Source organism: Muntiacus reevesi, chromosome 13, assembly GCF_963930625.1.
Source record: "Muntiacus reevesi chromosome 13, mMunRee1.1, whole genome shotgun sequence".
Taxonomy (NCBI): Eukaryota; Metazoa; Chordata; class Mammalia; order Artiodactyla; family Cervidae; genus Muntiacus; species Muntiacus reevesi.
In genome coordinates, this window is record NC_089261.1 from 36,885,719 (window position 1) to 36,911,343 (window position 25,625).

General features: G+C 34.0%; 1 protein-coding gene across 4 annotated transcripts in view; it reads left to right on the top strand.

The window, feature by feature from the left end:
• BLTP1 (bridge-like lipid transfer protein family member 1) overlaps nt 1-25,625 on the top strand; it is a 215,994-nt gene that overhangs the window by 142,501 nt on the left and 47,868 nt on the right. For 3 of the 4 annotated variants that reach the window (XM_065903724.1, XM_065903726.1, XM_065903727.1), the window contains exons 50-59: nt 484-534; nt 4,586-4,792; nt 6,542-6,780; nt 12,951-13,195; nt 15,321-15,426; nt 19,284-19,381; nt 20,110-20,295; nt 21,977-22,145; nt 23,687-23,898; nt 24,980-25,178. In XM_065903724.1, the coding sequence (XP_065759796.1) occupies nt 484-534; nt 4,586-4,792; nt 6,542-6,780; nt 12,951-13,195; nt 15,321-15,426; nt 19,284-19,381; nt 20,110-20,295; nt 21,977-22,145; nt 23,687-23,898; nt 24,980-25,178 (1,712 nt within the window). The remainder of the gene's footprint in view (nt 1-483; nt 535-4,585; nt 4,793-6,541; nt 6,781-12,950; nt 13,196-15,320; nt 15,427-19,283; nt 19,382-20,109; nt 20,296-21,976; nt 22,146-23,686; nt 23,899-24,979; nt 25,179-25,625) is intronic. The other variant, XM_065903725.1, reaches the window with a different exon arrangement.

Here is a 25,625-nt window from a genome sequence, read left to right on the forward strand (position 1 = left end):
ACTTTAACCTATTCAGAAGTACCACAAATTTCTTTAAATGTCTCCTGTGTTTTATTTATTCCATCCTCTCAAAACTCTTATCTCCATTATCTAAGAGAAGGCTTCAAATAGTCTCTAAATTTGCAGAACAGATTTATAAAATAATTTTAAGTGTTAGTTGATATTTTTTTGCCTTTAAAAAAAGAGGTCAAACCAAGATCCCTTAACTTTTTCATTAAAAAAGTAAAACTTTACTTATTACTCACTGCCAAACTCTAATAGTGTTAATAAGACTTTCTGGATTTATTCTTTGGGTTTTCATTTCTAGTTTCAATTAAAAGGAAATGGAACCTCAAAAAAAGTTGAAAAAGTTCTTCGAGTGAAAATTTTTTGAATGGGAAATAAAAGCTTTCCAGATGATTGGTCATATTGTAACTAATATATGCATGAATGTTTATTTGCTTCCTTTTGTTTTCCTGCTTTCTCTTGAATCTTCATCTGTAGACTGGAGGATTTTCCTACATCTCCTACAAGCACAGCCAAACAAGAGTTTCTGTATGTCATTATTATTCTTTTTCATGGACTTTGTGATTAACATCGTATTGGATAGTTTTAGAGATAAAATGTTAATATTTATCTGCATGGCTGTGAATGTATGTAGTTAGTTATTATTTTGTAGCTTTAATATAGATCCTTTCATAGATTATATGGTTTGCTAATATTCATGAAAAACACACAGGTAAGAACTACCTTTTTGATAATTCATACCTTGTTTTATTGTTGAAATATTGAAAATTGTAGTTGTATGTTGCTTTGTACTCTTTTAAGACCTGTTAATATTAAAATTTATATTGTCACAAATCCTCGTTAATATTGGATGTGATAATAGAAGCTGAAATTTTTAACTTTGCGAGAGAGTTTTGACAATTTGCAAAACTAATTATTAAAACACTAATATATGAAAATATCTACATTGCTCATCCTTCTAATTCTGTCTTTAAGATGTAGAGAGTTTGCTGCTCTGTTGTCAAGTTTTATATGTGGCTTTTATACTGTATATACTTTAATATTTTTGATTGGCTTGATTTTACCTATGTATATCTGATATTTTGTGGTAGTGAGCTATACCAAGCATCATGTATAAATATTTGTCATGTGAATCTTACCTCCATGACAATTTAGTATGTTACTTAGCACTGATTATTTATTTGAACATTTTCTATAAAATTCAAGTATGCTGAATAAATTTAGTTTAATCTGCATATTTTGTTCCAGGCTAGTAAGATTATCAATACCTGGTGAAATTTATTTCACTGTATATTGATAATGGCCATAGACAAAATATCATCAATCAACAACCCTTTTTTGGGATTATCTGTGATCTATATCACTTCATCAACCAATTAAAGTCCTAATAAAGAATAAATGCACTAATAATAAATTAGAAAATTGATTGGTTTTTGGAAACCACTCTTCCATATTAATATCATGTTAAAAGGTATATAAAAAAATAGCAATTTCCACTTTAGTATTTGTAATAGCTAGAGAAGATGTGTTGTTTCTGTTTTAATCACTGCGTTCTCAGCGTGTATAACAAAAAAATAAGCATGGCTTTAGAAAGGATGCTTTTTAATGATTGAAGATCACATCTTCATCCACTCAACTAATTAGGTTTCTAGGTTACAAATTATTGTCTGCACACTATGTTAGGTTTCAGAGACAGAACGGTAAGGAAATAATAGGTAGTTCCTATCATAGTATCACTTTATAGGCCTGCTCCCTCCTTTTTCAGGCCTTCCTGTTCAGAGAGTTAACATATAAAGTACAATTGCCAAGTAGGAAAGAAAGTTCCAGTGATTTTTAATAGATAACTAGATAATATGTGATCATAACATTCTCTGTCCCCACTGTAGAGATTTTCAGGCAAAACTGAATTGAGGCAGGCAGCATGGCTCAGGGTGCCTTCCTTTTCCGGCCCCTCCCTAAATTTTGGGCCTGCATGGTCAAGGAAGTAGGGTAGTGTTGGAGATAGAGATAAAGTGAGTCAAAGTATCAAAGTGAAGTGCTCAGTGGTGTCCAACTCTTTGTGACCCCATGGACTGTAGCCTACCAGGCTCCTCCCTCCGTGGGATTCTCCAGGCAAGAATACTGGAGTGGGTTGCCATTTCCTTCTCCAGGGGATCTTCCTGACTCAGGGGTCAAACCCGGGTCTCCTGCACTGCAGGCAGATGCTTTAACCTCTGAGCCACCAGGGAGATAGAGACAATGAGGCCCTAAATTAAATCGTCAAATTCTTAACCTGCATGGATGAGCGTGGCTGGCCTGTGTGTAAGGCCCTATTGTCTGGACACAGGAAGAAAAAGATGAGGAAAACTCATTGCCTCATTAGACACTGTGGTCATTATAACTTAGGTTCAGAGTGCATCTAGCAGAATTTTGTCAAATAGACCAGCGCTGTCAATGAATTCTCAAACCAAACTTCTTGGTCACTTGCTGTGAACTTTTTACATACATGAGGCATGCCTGGCATGCTACAGCTTTTTATACTCATCTGTTTAAAAAAACTTTGACTACTTTCCTGTGTAAAAGTCTACTACATGTTTTATGATAGAGATTAAGGCACAGCTCCTTTAAGAGTTAAGATAGAATTATGAATAGTTAATTCATTTGGCAGAATAGTTAATTCATTTGGCAGCTTGTAAATTGTTTAATTCCACATTCTGGGTCTCCTTACATCTTTAACATGTACAGTGTGACAAGAGTTAATCAGATTCTCTGCGGTGTCTGGCTCAGTTTGATCAGTGTAGAACTATCCTGTTGTCTAGCTCCAAGAAACATTACTCACGTTATAGTCATGGGCATCATTTATGTAGCCTCCAGTGTGAATGAAGCCCTCTGGAGTTGGGCAACAGAGTCCTTGAAGTTCTTAACATCACAGTTTCCACTGGTAATACCACAGATCTGCAGTAGCAGAGTAGTCAGCGCTTTCTAGTTTAACATTTGGTGTATAATTGAAAATCAAGTGTTGTGTATAGGCTAATATAATTAAAAGTAACATTAAAGGAGACTTCTATAGATTATAAAAGTAAAATAGTAAAACAAGTGTAGAATTTCTTGACTGTCATGATGACAAGACTTCTTTGTAAATTTATGCTTTTCTTTTAAATTTGTGCTTATTTTATTCAAGCAATGAATGCTATTCACAAGTATAAAGTCCTTTGCATTTTAGCATCATCTAAGTGTTTTGGCTTATGTTGAAATTGATTTTAAAATGGAATCTTTTTATTATTAGAATAGTTAAGATTCAAAATTCAGTAACTAGTCAGCATTCTAGAATCTACCATCATTCTGGTTAGAACAGTTCCATAGATTACTTTTTTCCTTTCTCTAATCAGTGAGAGTCTTTGAAAGTAGTTTCCTTTGAAGAAGAAGGCAGGTATAGTTCTGTAGTAATCATTTTTGGAGTTAGTATATTACCTGGATTTCACTCTCTGTAAATAATCAAAACTTCTGATAGAACCACTCTTATGCTTCTCAAGATTTATTCTAATATGTTAAATGGAATGCATTGAGAATATAATTCTCAATGAATCCTTTGTAGCCTAAGTAGAGATAAATGTGTGTCAACTGATCTGTAGTTAATATGAAATTTGCACTTGTGTGTGTTTTGCTTAATCTGTTGTCAAGGATCCTTTGCCCATTTGAAAGATAACATTTATGTTAAGCTTTCATTTTATTACAGGGCCTTTAATGGTGTAGTTCATTGACATGAATCTTTCTGTCATATGTGTCAAGACTGTCTCATCCTGACTTTTACATACATGATTTTCACAACATGCTTTCTGTGGAATCTCACAGTTGTAGTGTTGAGTCATTCTGCTGTACTTCTTTCTGCTCATTTATTTCACAAAATTCAGTGATTGTCTGCCATGTTCAAAGCATTGTTCTAGGTATTGGAAGGAAAAAGACAAGAAACCAAAAAAGACAGTATTTCTGTTTTATATCTGTACCAGTAAAACTTCCCAATTTTTACCTAAGTAGTAGTTACTGTTCATGAATTGAACTTCTATCATTTCTTTGCCACTCATTGAAAATTAAAAAAATGGAAAATGCAAGTTGAATTTCATCTTTCTCATTAATTTCTTTTAACTTATTAGGTAATTATAAGATTAATTTCTTTGATTAGATTTTAAGAGGTATAATGGTGTTTTTCTTCCTTTTGAAGTTCACTGTCTATATTTTCTTAGTGGTTGTAGAGATGCCTGAAATAAGTTGAAGAAAAATGGAGTTCTGAATGGGGAAAAATAAAAATGGAATTTTGTGTTGTATATGTGTATATGTGTTGTATATGTGTTCATTCTCTTCCATGTAAGCACATATTCTTCTGTCAACTCTTTATTAAAGAAATAGAATAATATTCCATACAAATAGAATAAAATATGCCAATAATTTTAGAAGATATTATTTATTCAGTATGATTTAAATACATGAAAAATTTATTTACTTCAATAAATTATTTAAATGCATTTGTCTTGCTCTCAAAATACATTTTCAAAATTTCTCTTTCTTTGACCATATTTTAATGATCCTCCTTCTCTATTAATAGAACTGTAGTGAAATGTAGTATTGCCAAGTCCCAAGCCCTCTACAGTGCCCAGAGGGGACTGAAGACTAACAATGCCGCCGTGTTCAAAGTAGGAGCTATCAGCATCAATATTCCCCAGCACCCTGCCACCTTGCACAGCATGATGGTTCGGAGTTCTCACCAACTGTCTAAGCAGATCTCAGATCTCATCAGACAGCCTTCTACAGCGTAAGTTATGTATTCAAGTTTTGTGATTCTGAATAGTATTTCATGTCATTTTTTCCTGTGTTAACAGTAGTTTGGAGGAAGACATAGGTTACATCTAGAGTAGTGACTATTATGGATAGTGGGGCGAGTGAAAAGTAGCTAAACATGATTGTGGAAGAATCATATTGAAGTAGTGTGTATTATTGAAGTAGTGTGTTACAGATGCAATTGTCAGTCTTTCATATTGTATCAGTAAAGCTTAGGCGAGCCTAAGGATTAGTGGACATTATAAAGAGGTACTACTAAAAGGCAAACTGAAAAATTCTAGGACTGTAGCAATCTTTATTTCCTTTAATTTCATTGAAATTTGTGACTACATAGATTTATAAAGTTGCAGGGCCATTTATGTCTCATGCATGGTTTTGTATGTCTCATGCATGGTTTTGTGCTGTCCTTCATATGAAATTCTTGTATGTGGTTCAAAGAAGGATTTGATAGTGCCATTTACATATTGTAAAAGGCAGTGAATGGGACTTCTGCAGAGTAACCTTTACCCAGGGTTTACCCAGGGTTTGTACTGCTGAGCTCTTTTCCTGGTCTCCAAAGCTGTAACTAAGGAATAACTAATAAAAATTTAAGTAAAAGGTAAAAGTTTGCCTTGTTACATTTCCTTTTTTCCTAGTCTATAAGGCAGAAAGACATTAGTGTGTTTTTTGATGGTGGCTTAAAGCAGTGATTTTTTTTCCAGTTTGTTCTATCTTGATCTTTAAATTCTGATGTAGTATTAATTCATGTCTAGTTGATTAAGTAGTAATAACTCACATGTTTTTCCTGCCACTGGAATGTTAAATCCAGAATGTATATATGAGCCTTAGTTATAAAATTCTCTAAGGAATTTTTTCTTATTAGAATATATTGGCAAACAGAGTGGAGTAGTTAGGAAAAAAATGACTCTAGAGTCAAACTGCGTGTGTGCTCAGTCCCTAGGTCATGTCCAGTTCTTTGCAGACACAACTGTAGCCTGCCAGGGTCCTTCTGTCCCTGGCATTTCCCAGGCAAGAGTACTGGAGTGGGTTGCCATTTCCTTCTCCAGGGGATCTCCCCGACCCAGGGATTGAACCCACATTTCCTGCACTGGCAGGAGAGTTCTTTACCACTGAGCCACCAGAGAAGCCCAGAGTCAGACTGATTGAATTCAAAACTGATTTTACAACTTCATAGCTATGCTTCCTCATTGGTAAAATGAAGATAATAGCACCTACTCACAGGATTTTGTTAGATGAATAAATGATATGAAATGCAGAAGGCACTAAGAATAGTACCTGGCACATAGGAAGCACTCAGATAACTATTATTTGTTTTTGTTGATGTTAGTTATTATTATTCATAGTGGTAGTGATAATAGTGGCAAATAATAGTAACACTATTACACCAACAGAATTGAATGATTGTTAAGTCATAGAATCTGGAATCAGACAGACTTCTGGTTTCACATTAATGATATGAATGGCCTTGGGGCAGCCTTAACATCCAGTTTATATTGTTGTTACTTCTTGTTTACTTTTCCAGTTCATCATTTTTCGGTGGCTGTTTGAGGAAGACTTAATATGATCTGGTATTGGAAAGAAAATGTGTTCACAGTTCATTTTTGCTATTTTTCATTGAGAATTCCAATTTTATACAACTTTTATTTTTTATACAATTTAAATCTTAGTAGCTGTTCTGTTTGTGTCCCTTTTTCACCTTTTAAACTTTCTTTTTGCTTTATAGCCCACAGCCTGTAAAAGAAGATATTGCAACCCCCCTACCTTCTGAAAAAACCCCAACAAGTGTTAACCAAACTCCTATCGAAACAAATGAATTTCCTCAACTACCAGAAGGTTTAGAGAAGAAGCCTATCGTCCTTAAGTTCAGTGCCATGTTAGATGGTATAGCTATTGGAGCAGCACTTTTACCATCTCTGAAAGCAGAATACAAGATGGGACGAATGAGAAGCCACGGAATGACAGGTAACATTGACATTTGAATTCATTCTTAAAATTTATGAGTGGATTTGAGTATTAGTAATATTTTGGTGAAAGGCAAATTTGGTTTTAGAGATTTATATGAAAATTTAAATAATTTTAAGCAAAACACTTTTAAATTTCATTAACCGTGTGTTTCATTCAGTCCAGTGAAAATAGCAACACACTTCATTGAGTGACCATCATGGACCCTGTTCTTTTTGAAGTCTTTAGAGTTATCCACTATTTAGAGACCATTTCCAACTTAAGTTGAACACATTTTTACATCTGTTAGGTTCCTATAACCTGAATAACTTGGTTTATTTTCACACTGAGTACGTTTAGCTTTAATCGGAGGTTATTTGACTTCTTCAAAATAGCTACTTTATAAGGTTTTGTGATGCTTATGTATCCTCTCCAAAAGCACTTTGCTGTTGTATTTTTTTCTGAAATGTATCCCATGCTTTTGTAAGTGTGCTGATTATATACATACAGTTTAAACAACTATAAACTCACCAACCATTGCATATTCTAAGAATTAAAACATTACCAGAACTTTGAAGGCTCCTTCAGGAAATGTTATTACTGCCAGATAATATTCCCCATGATTGCTTTGCAAAATAACTACTATCATGAATTTTGTGTTACCCATTTCTTTTGCTTTTCTTGATAGACTCATAAGTGATTCTAAGTTGTTGTTGCCTGTTTTAAACTTTATTCATATGAAGTCCCACTGATGAATTTTTTAACTGGGAATTTTTTTGTTATACATTTTATTTGAGATTTTTCCATTCATGTTCTTTGGTTCATTCATTTTTCAGTGAAGTATAATAGTCCATTAAGTGTTTGTATCACAGTTTACATATCCATTCTGCTCTTGATGGACCTTTGGCTCATTTACATTTTTGCTGTTACATTTATTCTCAAACACATCTTCTGATGCACATGTGCAAGAGTTTCTCAAGGGTATTTATTTAGGAGTGATACAGCTAGGTTGTATGGTAAATATACCTTCAGTTTTATGAGGAAATGCAAAACTATTTTCTGTAATGCTTGTGTCCACCAGTATTGGATGAGAGTTCGCATTGTCCCCATCCTTGCCAGTATTATCTCAGTATTATCTGACTTTAAAATTATTATTTGTCTGGTAAATGTAAAGTGGTATCTCATGGTTTTAATTTATGTTTCTATAATTATTAATGGAGCTGAAGTTTTAAATGTGATTAAGAAATCCTTAGGAGCTTCCCAGGTGGACCTAGTGGTAAAGAACCTTCCTGCCATTGCAGGAGACATAAGGGACGTAGATTCGATCCCTGGGTCAGGAGACCCCATAGAGGAGGGCATGGCAACCCACTCCATTATTCTTGCCTGGAGAATCCCATGGACAGAGGAGCCTGGTGGGCTACAGTCCATAGGGTCTCACAAGAGTCAGACACGACTGAAGTGATTTAGCACAGCACACATAAGAAATGCTGATATTTTCTTATATGAACACCTGTTGAAGCTACTTGTTTGTTTTCTGCCCATTTTACCATTGCATTATTTGTACTTTTCTTGGCTACAGGAATTCTTTTACATTTTATATATTAAACTTCACTGTTACATTTTCAGCATATGTTGTCACTCAGAAGCTTATTTCAATTTTCAGTCTTTTGATCAACAGATATTCTTCAATTTTAATTTAATTGAATTTACCAATATTTTCTTGTTTTATTGTGTATTTTTATGTCTTGAAATACTTCTGTTACCAGGATCATGAAAACATTCTCTTGTATTTACTATTAAACCAAGTTTTGCTTTTCATATTTAAGTTCCTAATCTGTAACGAATTGAGTATTTTTTCCCTTTAATTTGGTATGGAGTAATATGCATAACCAGTTATCTCAGCATCATGTATTGACTATTCTGTCCTTTTTTTCGGTGGTAATTCAACTTTGTCATCTATTAAGTGTTTATGTATATGGATGTCTGGTTCAGGGATCTCTATTATGCCTCAGTGTCCTGTTTGCACCAGTATCATACTGATATCTGACTTTTCCTTTTTTAGAGGTTGTCATGGTAGTTTTTGCTTATCTGCTTCTTTATATGCATTTTAGAGTCAGTTTGCCTAGTTCCTTGAAAAAGCCTGTTTGGATTTTTATAGAAATGTAATTAAATCTATAGACTTACTTAGAGTAGAACTTAAGGTATTAATGACAACTGATACAGTATTTAACCATCTTATTGCTTCATATTTCTATCTTTCTGTTTCTTTAGATCTTCTTCAGTGTTTTTCAATAAAGTTTATAATTTTTCAGCCTAAGGGTTTTATGTATCTGTTGTAAGATATCTTTGTTTACTTTAGATACCTAGGTACCTCATGTTATTGTAGTTATTACAAGTGGTATATTTTATAAAAGGGTATTTTAAACTATTGGTGGTATGTACAAATCTGCTTGATCATTTTATGTTACTTTTAAACTAAGAAGTTATGTTAAACTATTTTATTATTACTAATAAGATTCTTTAAATTTCCTAAGTAAATGTTTATACATTTGCAAACATTACTTTTGTGTCTTCCTTTCCAGTCTTAATGCCATTTTATTTATTTCTCTTATCTCATTTTGCCTCTACTACAGTGTTCAATATAAGGGATATTGTGTGCGTCCTTGTCTTACTGCCATTTTTTAAGGGAATTAATATTTCACCAGTGAATATAGTCTTTGCTATTTGTTTTAGTTGGGTTGTTTTTTATCAGGTTAAGAAAATTTACTTTTATTCCTAGTGTGCTGAGTTTCTATGAATAATTTGTGAATCCTTATTATTGGATACTTTTTTTCAATCTGTTAAAATATTTTTCTCTATTCTATTAACATTATAAATTACATTAATAGTTATAAAACATATATACACATATGTGAATCAGTTCAGTTTAGTCACTTAGTCTTTGCAACCCCATGGACTGCAGCACATCAGGCCTCCCTGTCCCTCACCAGCTCACAGAGCTTACTCAAACTCATGTCCATAGATTGATGATGCCATCCAACCATCTCATCCTTTGTCTATGCCTTCTCCTCCTGCCTTCAATCTTCCCCAGAATCAGGGTCTTTTCCTATGAGTCAGTTCTTTGCATCAGGTGGCCAAAGTATTAGAGTTTCAGCTTCAGCATCAGTCCTTCCAATGAATATTCAGGACTGATTTCCTTTAGGATGGACTGGTTGGATCTCCTTGCAGTCCAAGGACTCTCAAGAGTCTTCTCTGACACCACAGTTCAAAAGCATCAATTCTTTGGCACTCAGCTTTCTCTGTATTCCAACTGTCACATCCATACATGACTACTGGAAATACCACAGCTTTGACTAGACAGACGTTTGTTGGTAAAGTAACGTCTCTGCTTTTTAATATGCTGTCTAGGTTGGTCTTAGCTTTTCTTCCAAGGAACAAGCATCTTTTAATTTCATGGCTGCAGTCACCACCTGCAGTGGTTTTGGAGCCCAAGAAAATAAAGTCTGCCACTGTTTCCATTGTTTCCCCATCTATTTGCCATGAAGTTGTGGGACCAGATGCCATGACTTAGTTTTCTGATTGTTGAGTTTTAAGCCAACTTTTTCACTCTCCTGTTTCACTTTCATCAAGAAGCTCTTTAGTTCTTCTTCACTTTCTGCCGTAAGGGTGGTGTCTTCTGCATGTCTGAGGTTATTGATACTTCTCCCGGCAGTCTTGATTCCAGCTTGTGCTTCATCCAGCCCAGCATTTCTCATGATGTATTCTGCATATAAGGTAAATAACCAGAGTGACAGTATACAGCCTTGATGTACTCCTTTCCTGATTTGGAGCCAGTCCATTGTTCTATGTCTGGTTCTAACTGTTGCTTCTTGACCTGCATACAGATTTCTCAGGAGACCGGTCAGATGGTCTGGTATTCCCATCTCTTGAAGAATTTTCCACAGTTTGTTGTGTGATCCACACAGTCAAAGGCTTTGGCATAGTCAGTAAAGCAGAAATCGATGCTTTTTTGGAATTCTCTTGCTTTTTTGATGATCCAACGGATGTTGGCAATCTGATCTCTGGTTCCTCTGCCTTTTCTAAAACCAGCTTGAACATCTGGAAGTTCATGGTTCACATACTGTTGAAGCCTGGTTTGGAGAATTTTGAGCATTATTTTGCTAGCATGTGAGATGAGTGCAATTGTGCAGTAGTTTGGACATTCTTTGGCATTGGAATGAAACTGACCTTTTCCAGTCCTGTGGCCACTGCTGAGTTTTCCAAATTTGCTGGCGTATTAAGTGCAGCACTTTCACAGCATCATCTTTTAGGAACTGAAATAGCTCAACTGGAATTCCATCTCACCTCCACTAGTTTTGTTCTTACAGTGATGCTTCATAAGGCCCACTTTACTTTGATTTCCAGGATGTCGGGTCTAGGTGAGTGATCATACCATCGTGGTTATCTGGGTCATGAAGATCTTTTCTGTATAGTTTTCTGTGTAATCTTGCCACGTCTTCTTAATATCTTCTGCTTCTGTTAGGTTCATACCATTTCTGTCCTTTATTGTATACATCTTTGCATGAAATGTTCCCTTGGTATCTCTTATTTTCTTAAAGAGATCTCTAGACTTTCCCATTCTATTGTTTCCCTCTATTTCTTTGCATTGATCACTGAGGAAGGCTTTCTTATCTCTCCTTGCTATTCTTTGGAACTCTACATTCAAATGGGTACATCTTTCCTTTTCTCCTTTGCCTATTGCATCTTTTCTTTTCTCTGCTATTCGTAAGGCCTCCTTAGACCACCATTTTGCCATTTTGCATTTTCTTTTCATGGGGATGGTCTTGATCACTGCCTCCTGTACAGTGTCAGAAACCTCGGTCCATAGTTCTTCAGCCACTCTATCAGATCTAATCCTTGAATCCATTTGTCACTTCACCTGTGTGTATGGGATTTGATATAGGTCATACCAGAATGGTCTACTGATTTTCCCTTACTTTCTTCAATTTAAGTCTGAATTTGGCAATAAGGATTTGTGAATAAATGTATTTGTGTGTGTGTGTGTGTGTGTGTGTGTGTGTGTATTTATTCCTGGCCACAGATCTTGATTTTAATGAAGTTTCTGCTACTCTTTAATTCCCTCATAAGGAATTGGGGAAATTTGGCCTGAATAATGGTACAGGTTGTATATTTATAATTGAACAATTGCATGCCAAGTTGTTGATTTAAGTGTTTTTTTGTTTTTTTCATTTATTTTTATTAGTTGGAGGCTAATTACTTTACAATATTGAAGTGGGTTTTGTCATACATTGACATGAATCAGCCATGGAGTTACATGTATTCCCCATCCCCATCCCCCCTCAGAACCAGCAGTAAAATACAACTCATACCATATCCTTATTTGGAATATGGTCCCATTATTAATTATTGTTAAAGTCAAAGATACATGCGATTATATAATTTTATACTTGATGAATGTTTTCAGTGAGTATAATTTAATTGATTTGACAGTTTCACTGTCTCGTTCCATACCAAGTCAGGATCAGGAGGCAATTTATCAACTGCTAACTGTTCTCTGAACAAAACATTGTGTGGATTAGTGTTTTCTTTTTTTTTTTGTTCTGTTTTTGCACTTAGTGAATTTCTCTTGTTTCAACTCTTGTAATAAGGGCAGTTACTTTTCTACCTTCTGTGAAATAAAAAACATTTTTAAGCGTTTCTCTAGCATCAGTGCTGCACACCTTTTAGGCTTAATAAGTGATAGTTGCTGGCTTAATAATACTGGCTGACTGTTTATAGTAACCATTTGTTGTTATTCAGTCACTAAGTCATGTCTGATTCTTTGTGATGCCAGGCTCCACTGTTCTTCACTGTTTCCCAGGGTTTACTCAGATTTGTGTCCATTGAGTTGGTGATGTTATCTAACCATCTCATCCTCTGCTGCCCCCTTCTCCTTTTGCTTCAGTCTTTCCCAGCATTAGGATCTTTTCCAGTGAGTCAGCTTTTTTCAGGTGGCCAAAGTATTAGGGGTACATATGTTTAAAGACAGGAAAATTTTGTAAGCAAATTTAAAGTATCCTTCTCATATCTTTAAACATAGGTTTTGGGAAATGCATACTTTTTTCATAGCACCATTTATTGGACATAGTAAGTAATGAATTGAGTGAATGAGCACCTGAACAACAAAAATAATTTCTCGTTTTTTCTCACAGGTGCACAGACCAGGTTTACATTTGAGCTGCCAAACCACAGATTGCGTTTCACTTCAAAAGTTTCTGCCACAGATATGTCAACCATTCCTCCTTCTGCCAGTCTTAACCTTCCTCCGGTTACTATGTCAGGGAAATATATAATGGAAGAGCATGATAGTTACTCAGATCAAGTGTGGAGTATAGATGAACTGCCTTCTAAACAAGGGTACTATTTACAGGGAAATTATCTACGTTGTGTGGCAGAAGTAAGTTCACTTTTAAATTGTCTTATTCTTTGTAATTTAGGAGCCTTCAGGCTTTAGGTGTACCAAAATATGTAGTGATCCAAACTTTTGAGAGAAATCATCAAATCATTTATTCCTACAGAATTTTGTACTGTGTCTGGTGGGAGTGTGTGTGTGTGTACAGGTGTCTCTCTCTTTATAGTTTTATTTAAACATTTTTTTCTTGTTTTAGTCATCTTTGCATTCATATTTATTGTATTGGTTTTCCACATGCCTCTCTGCCATATTCTCATTATTCTTTTGATTATAAGAAAGCTAATAGTAATTTAACGTTTGTCAGGTGCTGCATGTGCCACTGACTTGTACAGTTCTTAAATCAGTTCTTTGAGATGGATATTTTATTCTCATTTATAAGTAGAGAAACTGAACCTTTAGGGTGATTACATGATTCATCTAGGTATACATGCTTATTAACAATATAAAAGTCACACAGAGAGAGAAAATAATTATAAGCACATTCACAGACTAATTTTTGCACTAGGGCAAGTTGAAAACAGCATACCTGATTCCATCATTGTTTTTTCCCTTTATATCTTTACAATTATCACAAATTTAAAAAGCATTTGGGTATGTTTTTCATTTGATTCGTGGTAAGCAGGTCATTTGTTACTGTCCTAATTTGTTACAGTAGATAATTGAATTTAAAGAGATTAAATGACTTTCCCTAAGCCCCCCAGCTATCAATTGAGAGATGCTTGAATCAAAGGCATAATTGTCCCTCAGCTTACTTTGTTAGAAAATACTGCAACCTTTTCAGAAATCAATTTGACAATTATTTGTTTTACAAATTTTATTCTCTAGAATCTGAAGCATCTATAAGAATGCTCTTTGGCTTCTTTCTAGAAATATTACAGCTTGTAGGATATAGTTAAGTTTGGTTTGCCTTCTTTAGACTTTGCTTGTCCTAGAACCTCTCATGTACAACATGCTAGAAGTCTAATATTTACTTACTAAAAAGTAGATTATAAAGCCTATTTCATTTGTGCTTTCTACTTCTGAAAAATAAGTGTCCTAAACTCTAGTTTAGCAATACTATTATTAATATTTCATTTGACAGAAAATAAAGCAAATCCAATCCATTATATTGCATAATTCCTTACCAATATTAGCTATTATAAAGATATATAAAGTTTAAAATTGGGGCAGAACACCATCCTAAATATACTGAGAATGCAGTTAATTATAAGCATTTGAAAGAGTCTAAAGTTGCATCTCTCTGAGAGTTGCCCATTTTACTGTGGCCTGAAATAGACACATGTGAAAATCATCTCTACCCATCTGATACTACTCTATCCACAATGAAAGTACCCAGTGCAAATTAGACTTTATGTGACTTCTCATTTAAGACTGCTTACATGTATTTTGCACTTTTGATCAACATATGAACACTATCAAAGTGACAAATGTTGAAGCTTTTGCCTTACTCATAAAGATGCTTCGATTCATTGTAAATAAACTCAAATCCAATTAAGGCCTGCTTTCTATTTAATCTATTAGTTAATTGTTGTCAGAAATTCTTTATACTAATCATAGGACATGTATTAATAGTAAAGCTGAGTTTAGTATATCTGATTTGCTAATTCAGCTTCATGTAAGCTAATATGTTTCATGAGAACCGTAATTTTGGTGTTTTTATTCACAGTTGTATCCTTAGCATCTAATGCAATACACAGAGTAGATGGTCAATAAATATTTGAATGATTAAAAAAAACATTTACTTTCACTTATACTGGTCCATTGTTCTAACACTAAAACAGTGGTTATTAAAAATAAATATTACTTCACATAATCAGTACTGAAATTAGCAGGTTACATAGTTAAAGTATAATTTTCATTCATTTTCAAAAGATTTCTCTTACCTCATTGGCTACTGTTATTTTTTTTAAAAAAAGGGGAAATGATATCTAACAATGTCAGGCCAGTAGAGTATTAAGGAATCTGAATATTTTGACCCTCCTTCAGTATATTAATTTCAAGTATCATGTAAGTAATTGTTCTCCCTCAGAGTTTGGGATGACTTATGTGAGATGTATTTAAGACTAATATAGTCAATATGTTAATAAAATATTCTGATTTTGTTTGGCAGGTTGGTTCCTTTGAACATAATCTTACAACTGATCTTCTAAATCACCTGGTATTTGTACAGAAAGTATTCATGAAGGAAGTTAATGAAGTAATACAAAAAGTTTCTGGTAAGATGATCTGCTACCTTACAATATAGAACATTCTCACTGCCTATAGGATGGTCCACGTAGCAGTGGTATAAGTATTGATTCTGTCATTTGGAAAAATTGTTAACTCCCTAACAACTCTGTATTCCTTTAATGGATTTCTCACCTACAGATGCTCCTGCTTATTACTTTTTTTATGTGTAATATATACATTTACAATTTATTTACTATAAACTACACAAAGCTCCCTTATACTTCCCTTCCAAAAAAAAAAAAAACAGCTTAGTGTGTGTCTATTAATTAACTAATCTTAATCATTGTAGACAGAATTTAGATCAGTGTTAAGATTTTTATTTTACTCTGTATCAGATGGTAACTATATGCTGGTTACATGGTAAATTGTCTGTAGCAACCTTTATTATATTTTTGCTGTTTCTCAAGAGTAGATTACAAGTAACCTTCTTAATCCCTATTTTACATTTTAACAGGAAATATATGTCTTATTTAAAAATGTTTCTTTGATTTTTAATTCACAAGATAGAGTATTAAGAGGAATTAGGGTGGACAACAAGTTGACTGTATAACAGTTCTTGAGGCTGAATATTTCCAAAGTGAATATAAATAATCGTGTTAACATAATAGTTAAGCTTCACCAATAAAATGGCATCAAGAGGGGATTCCTCCATTGTTGATAAATAAATTAATTCATTTTACAAATTTATTAAGTATCCAATTATAATTGTGATGAGTTCTCTGAATGACAAGAAGAGGGTGCTGTGCCTGTGTCAAAGGAAAAACTAATGTATTCTAAGGACTCAGAAAAGGCTTCACACAGAGGATGTCATATTCAAAACTTCACAAGTGAAGTCTCATTTGGCAAGAAAGAAGAAAGAGAAGATTAAGGCAGAGCTTATGGGCCAGTATTTGATAAGGCTTTGAAGGAGGACAGAACATGGATTAGGAAATTGAATTGTGTATAGCAGCTGTGTGTGCAAGAGATTTTCCTGGTTCTCCTGGGTTGGTTCTGGTTGTGTCTGAGGTTAGGAAGCTACTTGATGGTCACACTGATGAGGCCTAACAGAAGTATAGAAACTTACAAGTGAAGTAGAACAATTAAATCAACTGGGAGTCTTGGAATTTTTCTGAAAATGGTTGAATACAAACAGTTTAGGAAGGGATGAATATATAGCAGAAGCCCTTTCTGCCACTGAAGGTGTATCTTCTTGGAGATATACAGAAGTTTTGATGTGTCCCATTTACCTGGTTAAAGTCACATTAGAACATTGTCTATACAAAGTAAGACTTTTTCAAGACTGCTATTGCTAAATATGTATAATTAAAAAAACAAACCCTTCCAGTAACTAATCTTGTATCTCTTACAGTACAAGTGTAGAGTTCCTGGTATTAGTATGGTACTGTAAGCCGTACTTCAACTGGTTTTGATGAAAGAGAAAGGCTTTTCTTAACCTTTGAATTACATTGCTAGGATTTATAAGAAAAGTAGGTCTATGAATAATGAACTGGAAAAGAAAACTGGAAATTAATGTTCCACCCATGAAGACTTGCCAATCACTGAAAAATAAAAAGCTCAGAAAATGATGCCAGCGTCATTTAGTGGCTAGATCTGCTCCCTGAACCATTCCTTCCTGACTGTAGAGACAGCATGACTCCTAGGAAAATAGCTGAAACATAAGTCACATATCATCCAGCTGGTCCAGGGCCTTATGGAACACAGATGTTCCCTTATCTTTCTCAAAACCAGAGAATGTAACAGATTATTGAGAGGGAATGCTTTGAATCCTTGTAGCCCAATTTCTTAGTATTCTAATATCTGTATTGCTTCCCTACTCTCCCATAATCCTCACGATTATTTTCCTTTTTTATTTTTAAAACTTTTTCCTCATGCTTTCCCTTTATGTTACATTTAGCTTTAGGATATTTTCTGTTGCATAGGCATACTCATGTTCACAACCATCATCAAGTTTGTTAGGAAAATTCTTTTTTGAAGAATCAGTTCTTATAATCTTAATTGTACATAGACTGCCTGGGTTTCAGAAAGCTGTAGGTAAGCACTGACCTAGTACAGAGAGGAGATCTATCTTTCATTATGTACAGCCCTATGTGTGTAATGTATTTGTAATGTATTAGTAATATATTTTTATATATATGAAATAAGGTTACCATTTTTACGATTAGATCAGGTATATGTTTAATTCATAACAAGGTAGAAAACTGTAGAGTTAATGTGACTAATAGTGTCTCTGATACTTCTATAAACTAAAAGGATTGTGTAATACATTTTGTAAGAGGCAGAGCTTGTCTTTTAAGTTAAAATTTTTTGAAACTATGTAAAAGATATTCAGCTTTCTGGTTAGTCCTTCTATTTCAATATTTTATTGGGTATTCTGGGTATTTTGTCTCTTCACATACAGCTTAGAATGAGTTTGTTGATATCCACAAAATAAGTTGGTAGGATTTGGATTTGGATTGCATTGAATTTAGAGATCAAGTTGAGAACTGATGTCTATCTTTTATCAGAGTTTTGTAGTTTTTCTCATGTACATCTTGTATATATGTTGTTAATTTATACTAATACCTAAGCATTTTAATTTTTGTGGAAATGTAAATGGTATTGGGTTTTGAATTTCACATTCCACTATTTATTGCTGCTGTATAGGAAAGTGATTGATGTTTATATATTATTTAACTTTGTATCCTGTGACTTTGCTATACTCACTTATTGGTTCCAGGAACTTCTACATAGATGATCAAGTCATTTGTGAACAAAGACAGTTTTATTTCTTCCTTCCCAATTTGTATATCTTTTATTTCCTTTTCTTATCATATTGCATTAGCTAGGACTTCTTGTATGATGTTGAAAAGGATTGGTAAAAGGGGCTATGCTTGCTTTGTACATTATCATAGTGGGAAAACTGAAAGCTTTTCACCAATTAGCATGGTTTTAGCTGAAGATTTTTTTGTAGATATTCTCTATCAAATTGAGGAAGTTCTGCTCTGTTTTAATTTACTGAAAGTTTTATCAGTAGGTTTTGAATTTTGCCAAATGCTTTTTCTGCATCTCTTAATATGATCATGTGACTTTTATGCTTTAGCCTGTTGATGTGATGAATTACATTAATTTATTACCTACTGGAAAGAAACTTCTCATCTCACTTACATTTGCTCCCTTGGATGATGCTAAATTCAATATACATAGAGGAATCATTTTGAGATAGAATGTTTGAAAGATAAACATGCGGAAAAGCTTTTACAGTAAGACAAAGAGAAGTGGAGGTAGAGGTTGGATTTCAGAATGTTGGGACTTTCTTTCCTGAATACCACATAGCCTAAGCAACAAATGGTTTATTAATAGGAACTTTATCCCCAGGGTGCTCTACCTCCATTTTTTTTTAAATATGTAGGCCAAACTTTTATTATCACACTCTTTGTTATTAAAATCTGTTATCTTATTTTTCATTGCTCCACACTTAGTTTTTCTTTCATTCTTTTTTGTTTATAGAACATGTAGAAATAAATAACCAAGGTCATATTTTTGATTGAAGAAATTTTTCATTGTACTTTTTCCTTCAAATATATTTTCTGAGATGTATAATCATGTTTGGTATACTTATATATGTATAATGTTTTAATTTAGGCCATATAAAAAGTTCTTAATTTTCTATATATATAGTACTATCCCTGCCTTATATCTTACTAAGTGAAATGTGGCATGGCTAGAGTTCCCTGTTAAAGATTCAGTTAATGATCAGTAAAAAGAGAATATTGTGTGTGTGTTTAAACACATAACATAATTACTCTATTCCTTTTGAAGAAATTGCCTCAGACCTTCAATTATTTAATTAGTTAACCTCTTTTAGGCGGGGAGCAGCCTATTCCTCTTTGGAATGAACATGATGGAACAGCGGATGGAGAGAAGCCTAAAATTCTACTTTATTCTTTGAACTTGCAGTTTAAGGTAACATAAATGATAATATAATAATGATTCCTTAAGAAGTATTTTTCCACTTAATATATGCTTATAGAAAACTCATATGATACTCATATGAATATGCCAATCAGAAAATAAAATTGAAGTATTAAATATAACCCTATCCACTCAGATAAGAAGCTTTAACAATTGAATATCCTTTTCAATATATATATATATATTTCTGCATTTTCAAAAACTCTGAATACCTCTCCAGAACATTTAGATCTACTTTATCTTCTTACACTGCTGTGCTATATATTATACAGTTCTAACAATTTAAGTACTTCCTTCTAATGAACATTTTGATTTTTTCTAATTATTGCTATTATAAATTACTCTGTAAGAAATGTTTTGTACACTTGTCCAATTAAAATTATACCTTAATGTAAATCTTATTGCTTCTAATATTTAAGATATTAGTGTTCTTAAAAATAAAAATTATTCATACCAAATATTTACTTGTAATTAATGTATTTAACCCATGAAGAGTCTGTATTTTGAATACAAAATACTGAAATGTAATTTAATAGCTAAAAAAGTTCCTACTGACTTGAGAAATTAAAGGATGTTGCCAGTTTTATCAGTTCAATAGACATCCAAGATATTTCAGAACATGGTATTTTATTTATCACATACTGAAAGATTTCATTTGAATGGGTGTATATTGTTGATTTAAGATTCTTTTTTTCCTCCAAACATATATAAACTACTAGGGTATTCAGGTAACGGCCACAACTCCCTCAATGAGAGCTGTAAGATTTGAAACTGGGTTGATTGAACTGGAACTTTCAAACAGACTTCAAACCAAAGCTTCACCAGGAAGTAGCAGCTATCTGAAACTGTTTGGTAAATGCCAAGTGGATTTAAATCTGGCTTTAGGACAGATTGTCAAACATCAGGTGAGTGCTGAATATGTTGATATTAAAACTGTGACTTTGAAACCCTGCAAAACATTTTGAACTACTTTAAGTATTACTATATTTTAAAAAGTATTTAGTTTAAGTTCTGAAAATTTGATTGTAAATTCTGATGAAAATTCATTAAAGAAGGCCCTTATAATTTTATCTGGCATTTCATTTGAGTATTTTGGCAGTATATTGTTCTGACAAATACAATCACATGAAATTTAATCTAGTATCTTCATGAATACTTAGAATTTTTCTTGATTTTGTTAACACTCTGTATTAACACTGCATACGTGCTAAGTAGCTTCAATCATGTTCAACTCTGTGTGACCCAGTGGAGTGTGGCCCACCAGGCTCCTCTGTCTATGGGATTCTCCAGACAGGAGTATTGGAGTGGGTTGCCGTGCCCTTCTCCACGGATCTTCCCGACCCAGGGATTGAATCTGCATTACCTGCATTTGCCAGGCAGGTTCTTTACCACTAGTGCCACCTAGGAAGCCCCCTGTATTAACATTAGTCAATCCGTAAAATGTTACTGGGCTTCCCTCGTGGCTCAGATGGTAAAGAACCTGCCTGCAATGTAGGAAACCTGGGTTCGATCCTGGGGTTGGGAATATCCCCTGGAGGAGGGCATGGCAACCCACTCCAGTATTCGTGCCTGGAAAATCCCCATGGACAGAGGAGCCTGGCAGCCTACAGTCCATGGGGTCACAAAGAGTCAAATATGAATGAGCGACTAAGCTCGTATTCGAATAATGGCATATTTTGCATGCCATAATGTTAAACATGTAAAGTTAAACATACACACACAAACACACACACGCAGTAGTAAATCAGATTCTGTTTTATAAAAACAGCTTTAATAGCTCATGAGGGAATTTCTGTTTTGCTAAAAATTAGGTAGATTTTTAATCATTTTCCTTCTTTTCTTTGAAGAACTGATTAAAAGAATACCAATCACACTTTTAAAGATGAATGGCTATATTAAAGATTATGTTGAGGAATAAATGAACAAAATTTTCATGTCATCTCTAGAAAAACTAATTTTTTCTAATAGAAGCACAGTTTGAGAGATCTAATTATCTTGCCATTGAGGATATGAACCTAATCCTAGCTGTTGTATGAATTTTATGTATCACTTCTGTTTATTTCTTACATACCCATTCATATTGTATATTAATTTCAAATGTTATGGTATAGAGTATCAGGAATTTATCGTTAACAAATGAAATGAAGAAAAGTGTACTATAGTTCTTTTGGTGAACAATACCAGCTTCCCTGGTAGCTCAGTTGGTAAAGAGTCTGCCTGCAATGCAGGAGACCCCAGTTCAATTCCTGGGTCAGGAAGATTCCCCTGGAGAAGGGATAGGTACCCACTCCAGTATTCTTGGGCTTCCCTTGTGGCTCAGCTGGTAAAGAATCCGCCTGCAATGTGGGAGACCTGGGTTCGATCCCTGGGTTGGGAAGATCCCCTGGAGAAGGGAAAGGCTACCCACTCCAGTATTCTGGCCTGGAGAATTCCATGGGCTGTATAGTTCATGGGTTGCAAAGAGTCGGACACAACTGAGGGCTTTCACTTTCACCATTAATGGTGTTAAAACTTTTAATTTTCAAGATTAAAACATTTAAAACATTTCCGTTATTTGATTTTATTGAGCTTTTCATTTTATCTTAGGTTTATGAGGAAGCTGGTTCTGATTTTCATCAAGTTGCCTATTTTAAAACTAGAATTGGATTAAGAAATGCCCTGCGAGAAGAAATCAGTGGTTCTTCAGATAGGGAAGCTGTGCTTATTACCTTGAATCGACCAATTGTTTATGCACAGCCTGTGGCCTTTGATAGAGGTAAGATAAAATCTATCAATACTACATTGTCAGATTTAGAAATGTTTTGGTAATACTAGAGAAAGTCATCTGTAGTTTACCAGTGTAAATGCTTGATAGTAAATGTCACTTAAATTTGAAATGTGAGCATCCAAAAAAAGTTTCTTGTGTATTCTCATCAGTTTTTGAAGCTACTTTACTTTTTAAAGTTCCTTGCTTTTTACATGAATCTATAGGAATGTCTGATTCAGAATTTTAATTTTAATGCTAAGTTTTTTGGTTTGGGTAACTATTGCATCCATTCTTCTTGGCACTGTCTTTATTTAATTATTCTATAAACATTTATTATTCACTATATAGAAGTGGAATATAAACACGAAAAACAGGAACTCTGCCCTCAAGGAGCTCTCAGTTCAATGGAAAGAGAGTAAAGTAGACTGCAGAGTTGAGATATATATATGCATATATATATACACACATACTTTTTTTTCTTCTGATATATTAAGGAGTTCTCTAACTTTCTCTGTGCTTCTCAGAGAAGAAACTAATTTTTTAGGTTCAACTTGGAGTTAGGAGTTTACTTGGGTGATAGGAAATGTCCTATTTTACCTCTGTAGTTAGGAACTAAATAAATATTTGCCAGGTGAAAAAGAAAAGGAATATACATATATAAATATATATCAGCACAGGGGCCCGAGAAAATATAGCAGCAACTTTCATGAAGGAAAATGATGAGAAATAAGGCTAAATGATAGGATCTAATTAATGTCTCTTGGGCAAATAGTAATTGTTATTTTAGAAGTAATAAAGAACCGTTTATGAAGCCATAAAATAAACTGGTGATGGGCATTGGCTGTTGATAAGATCAGTTTGTTAGAAAACTACCTCTAACATTTTGTTTTTCTAAATCTGGTACACTTTTTTTTTCATTTCTCATCTTACCATCCTCTGGTCAGCTTCCAGTGGTTCCTTAAAAGTACTTTCTACTGTTGTATCCATGCCATAACTCTTGCTTTTCCTTCTGCTTCTTTGACCTCTTCATCTTTATCTTCTCTTAAGAGTCCCCCTCTATATATAGCATTAAATGATGGTTTATTTACCTAAAGATTTCATTCTTATTACAAACTCAAATGTTTTTTACTCCTCTCTCTAAATCACACTTTTAAAATGTATGCTTCTAGTACTACATACCTCTTCTTCAAGAATTTTTAACAGTTGTAACAGAAAACTTTGTACAGTCAGGGACCATATTTGTTTTCCTTTGTGATTCCGTCTCAATGCTTAGCATATAGTAGGCATTTCACAAGTAATTCATTAAATGAGTGACTAGACCTGAATTATCTTCTGTGTTTTGCCATTTTGCAGTTTCCTGCTTTCTGCTTTTTTCATTTGTCTGGTTGACTATGTCCTCTTAGATTCTTTCTAGTTCTAATGCTATAATTTTCTGGGGCTAATATTTATTAATCAACAGGCTAATTTTTATTAATCAACAGTTTTACTTGCCATGTAGATTTACAGCTTTGATTTTAATATTTCCTTTGCCCTGTCTTAATTATCAAAAGCTGTGCTGTTTTGGCTGAATTATAAGGCTGCATATGACAACTGGAATGAACAACGAATGGCTTTACATAAAGATATTCATATGGCTACGAAGGAAGTGGTAGATATGCTGCCTGGTATCCAGCAAACGTCAGCCCAGGCATTTGGGACTCTCTTCCTGCAGCTCACTGTGAATGATCTGGGAATTTGCCTGCCTATCACGAATACTGCACAGGTATTAAAAAGAGAATCATAGTCCAAGATTTAGAACCAAACATTTTTACTAACCATTTTTTTGTGTGTACAGAGTATAACAATAAATATTTCCAGGATAACAGTTTATAACTTGAGTTTAATAAATAGTAAGATTGAACTCGTTCCAACATTATTCATCCACAGAGTATTAAATATGGATCTCATGAGACTTTTCTCTGACTCATTCTGATGTGCCTCATAACAGTAATGAGATTGACACCCATCTAATAAATCTTAATTTTTACCTTGGAAAATATGTAGTTTAGTTTTAAAATATTTTTACTTTATATTTAGCAAAGACATCTTTGGCATATACTTGTTGATAAAATAGAAACATGGCATATTTAAGAATATGATATAATATTTAATAAATTCATCTAAAACAGGGTAGGGAATTTCCAAAGTCTTTTAAACTGTAATATTTAATGGTAACAAACTTCCAAGTTATGTGTACTAGATAAAGCAGAAATACTCTTTGTGGTTTAAGAACAGTTCTCGGGAATGTATATTTGCATGCTCATTTGTAAAAGAGAGAAAGCTGTGAACCCCTATTATGCTAAGAAGTTATGATTATAACAAATACAGAGATCTGTTTTTTATTGTTATAATTTACCTTAACCTGTAACCAGTTGTTGAATGAATTTACCTTCTAGTTATTGTCTGACAGGGAAGTGTTAAGAAAATTCTGGGTTGAGGATTGGCAGTATGTGTTATGCTTGTGCTTCAGGAGTTGAAAAATGATAATACAGCATGTTGGACAGAGCTCAGGAAGGCTACACACAGCAGGGATGGTTGTCAAAATGAAGATGTTCCCCACAACTAAAGCAGAGACTTGAGATTTTAAAAAATAGATAATCAGCCTTTTACACGTTTAGTTTTTAAAGAACTAAATGGCAAGTGCATATCACACGGGCAGTTTAATGTTTTAAAGTAGCATCTTTCTAAGCTGCTTTTTAACAAAGCTCTCTAGGGTTGACTCTTTCTATATGTTGGGTCTTCTAAATCCTAGATTTTCAAACTTTAAACGTTGTCACCTTTTGTCTCATTAATGTATTTTGCAGTCTAATCACACTGGAGACCTTGACACTGGTTCTGCCTTAGTACTGACCATTGAAAGTACTCTCATCACTGCTTGTTCTTCAGAATCTCTAGTCAGTAAAGGGCATTTCAAAAACTTTTGTATCCGTTTTGCTGATGGCTTTGAGACATCATGGGATGACTGGAAACCAGAAATTCGTGGGGACCTAGTGATGAATGCCTGTGAGTGTCTCTTATTTTCTGTATGAGCTTTATAATTTTTAAAAATTAAAAATAATCCCATCTTCATTAGTAAAACTAAAGGATGTTCATATGTAGGAATTTTATGAGACTTTGTGAAATAAAGACTGCTTCTAATTAAAGATACCAGAACATATTTGTGAAAAACTGCAGCTTTCAGTAGTTTGGGTAAGTAAACCAACCTGATATTCTTATTGATGGTGTAGCATTTGCTCACCCCCTGATTTTTCCTATAATTGATTTATGAATGACCACGTAAAGTGTCACAGTCTTCGTAGACCAGTACCTGGGGACTGGAGTCGACGACAAGAAGGATGCAGGGGACTCAAGTCTCGAGTATTTGCAGAAACGCATGCTTATATATCTTCAATTAAAAAAAAAAAAAGATTACTCAGCCATTAAAAAGAATGAAATTCCACTAGTTGCAAC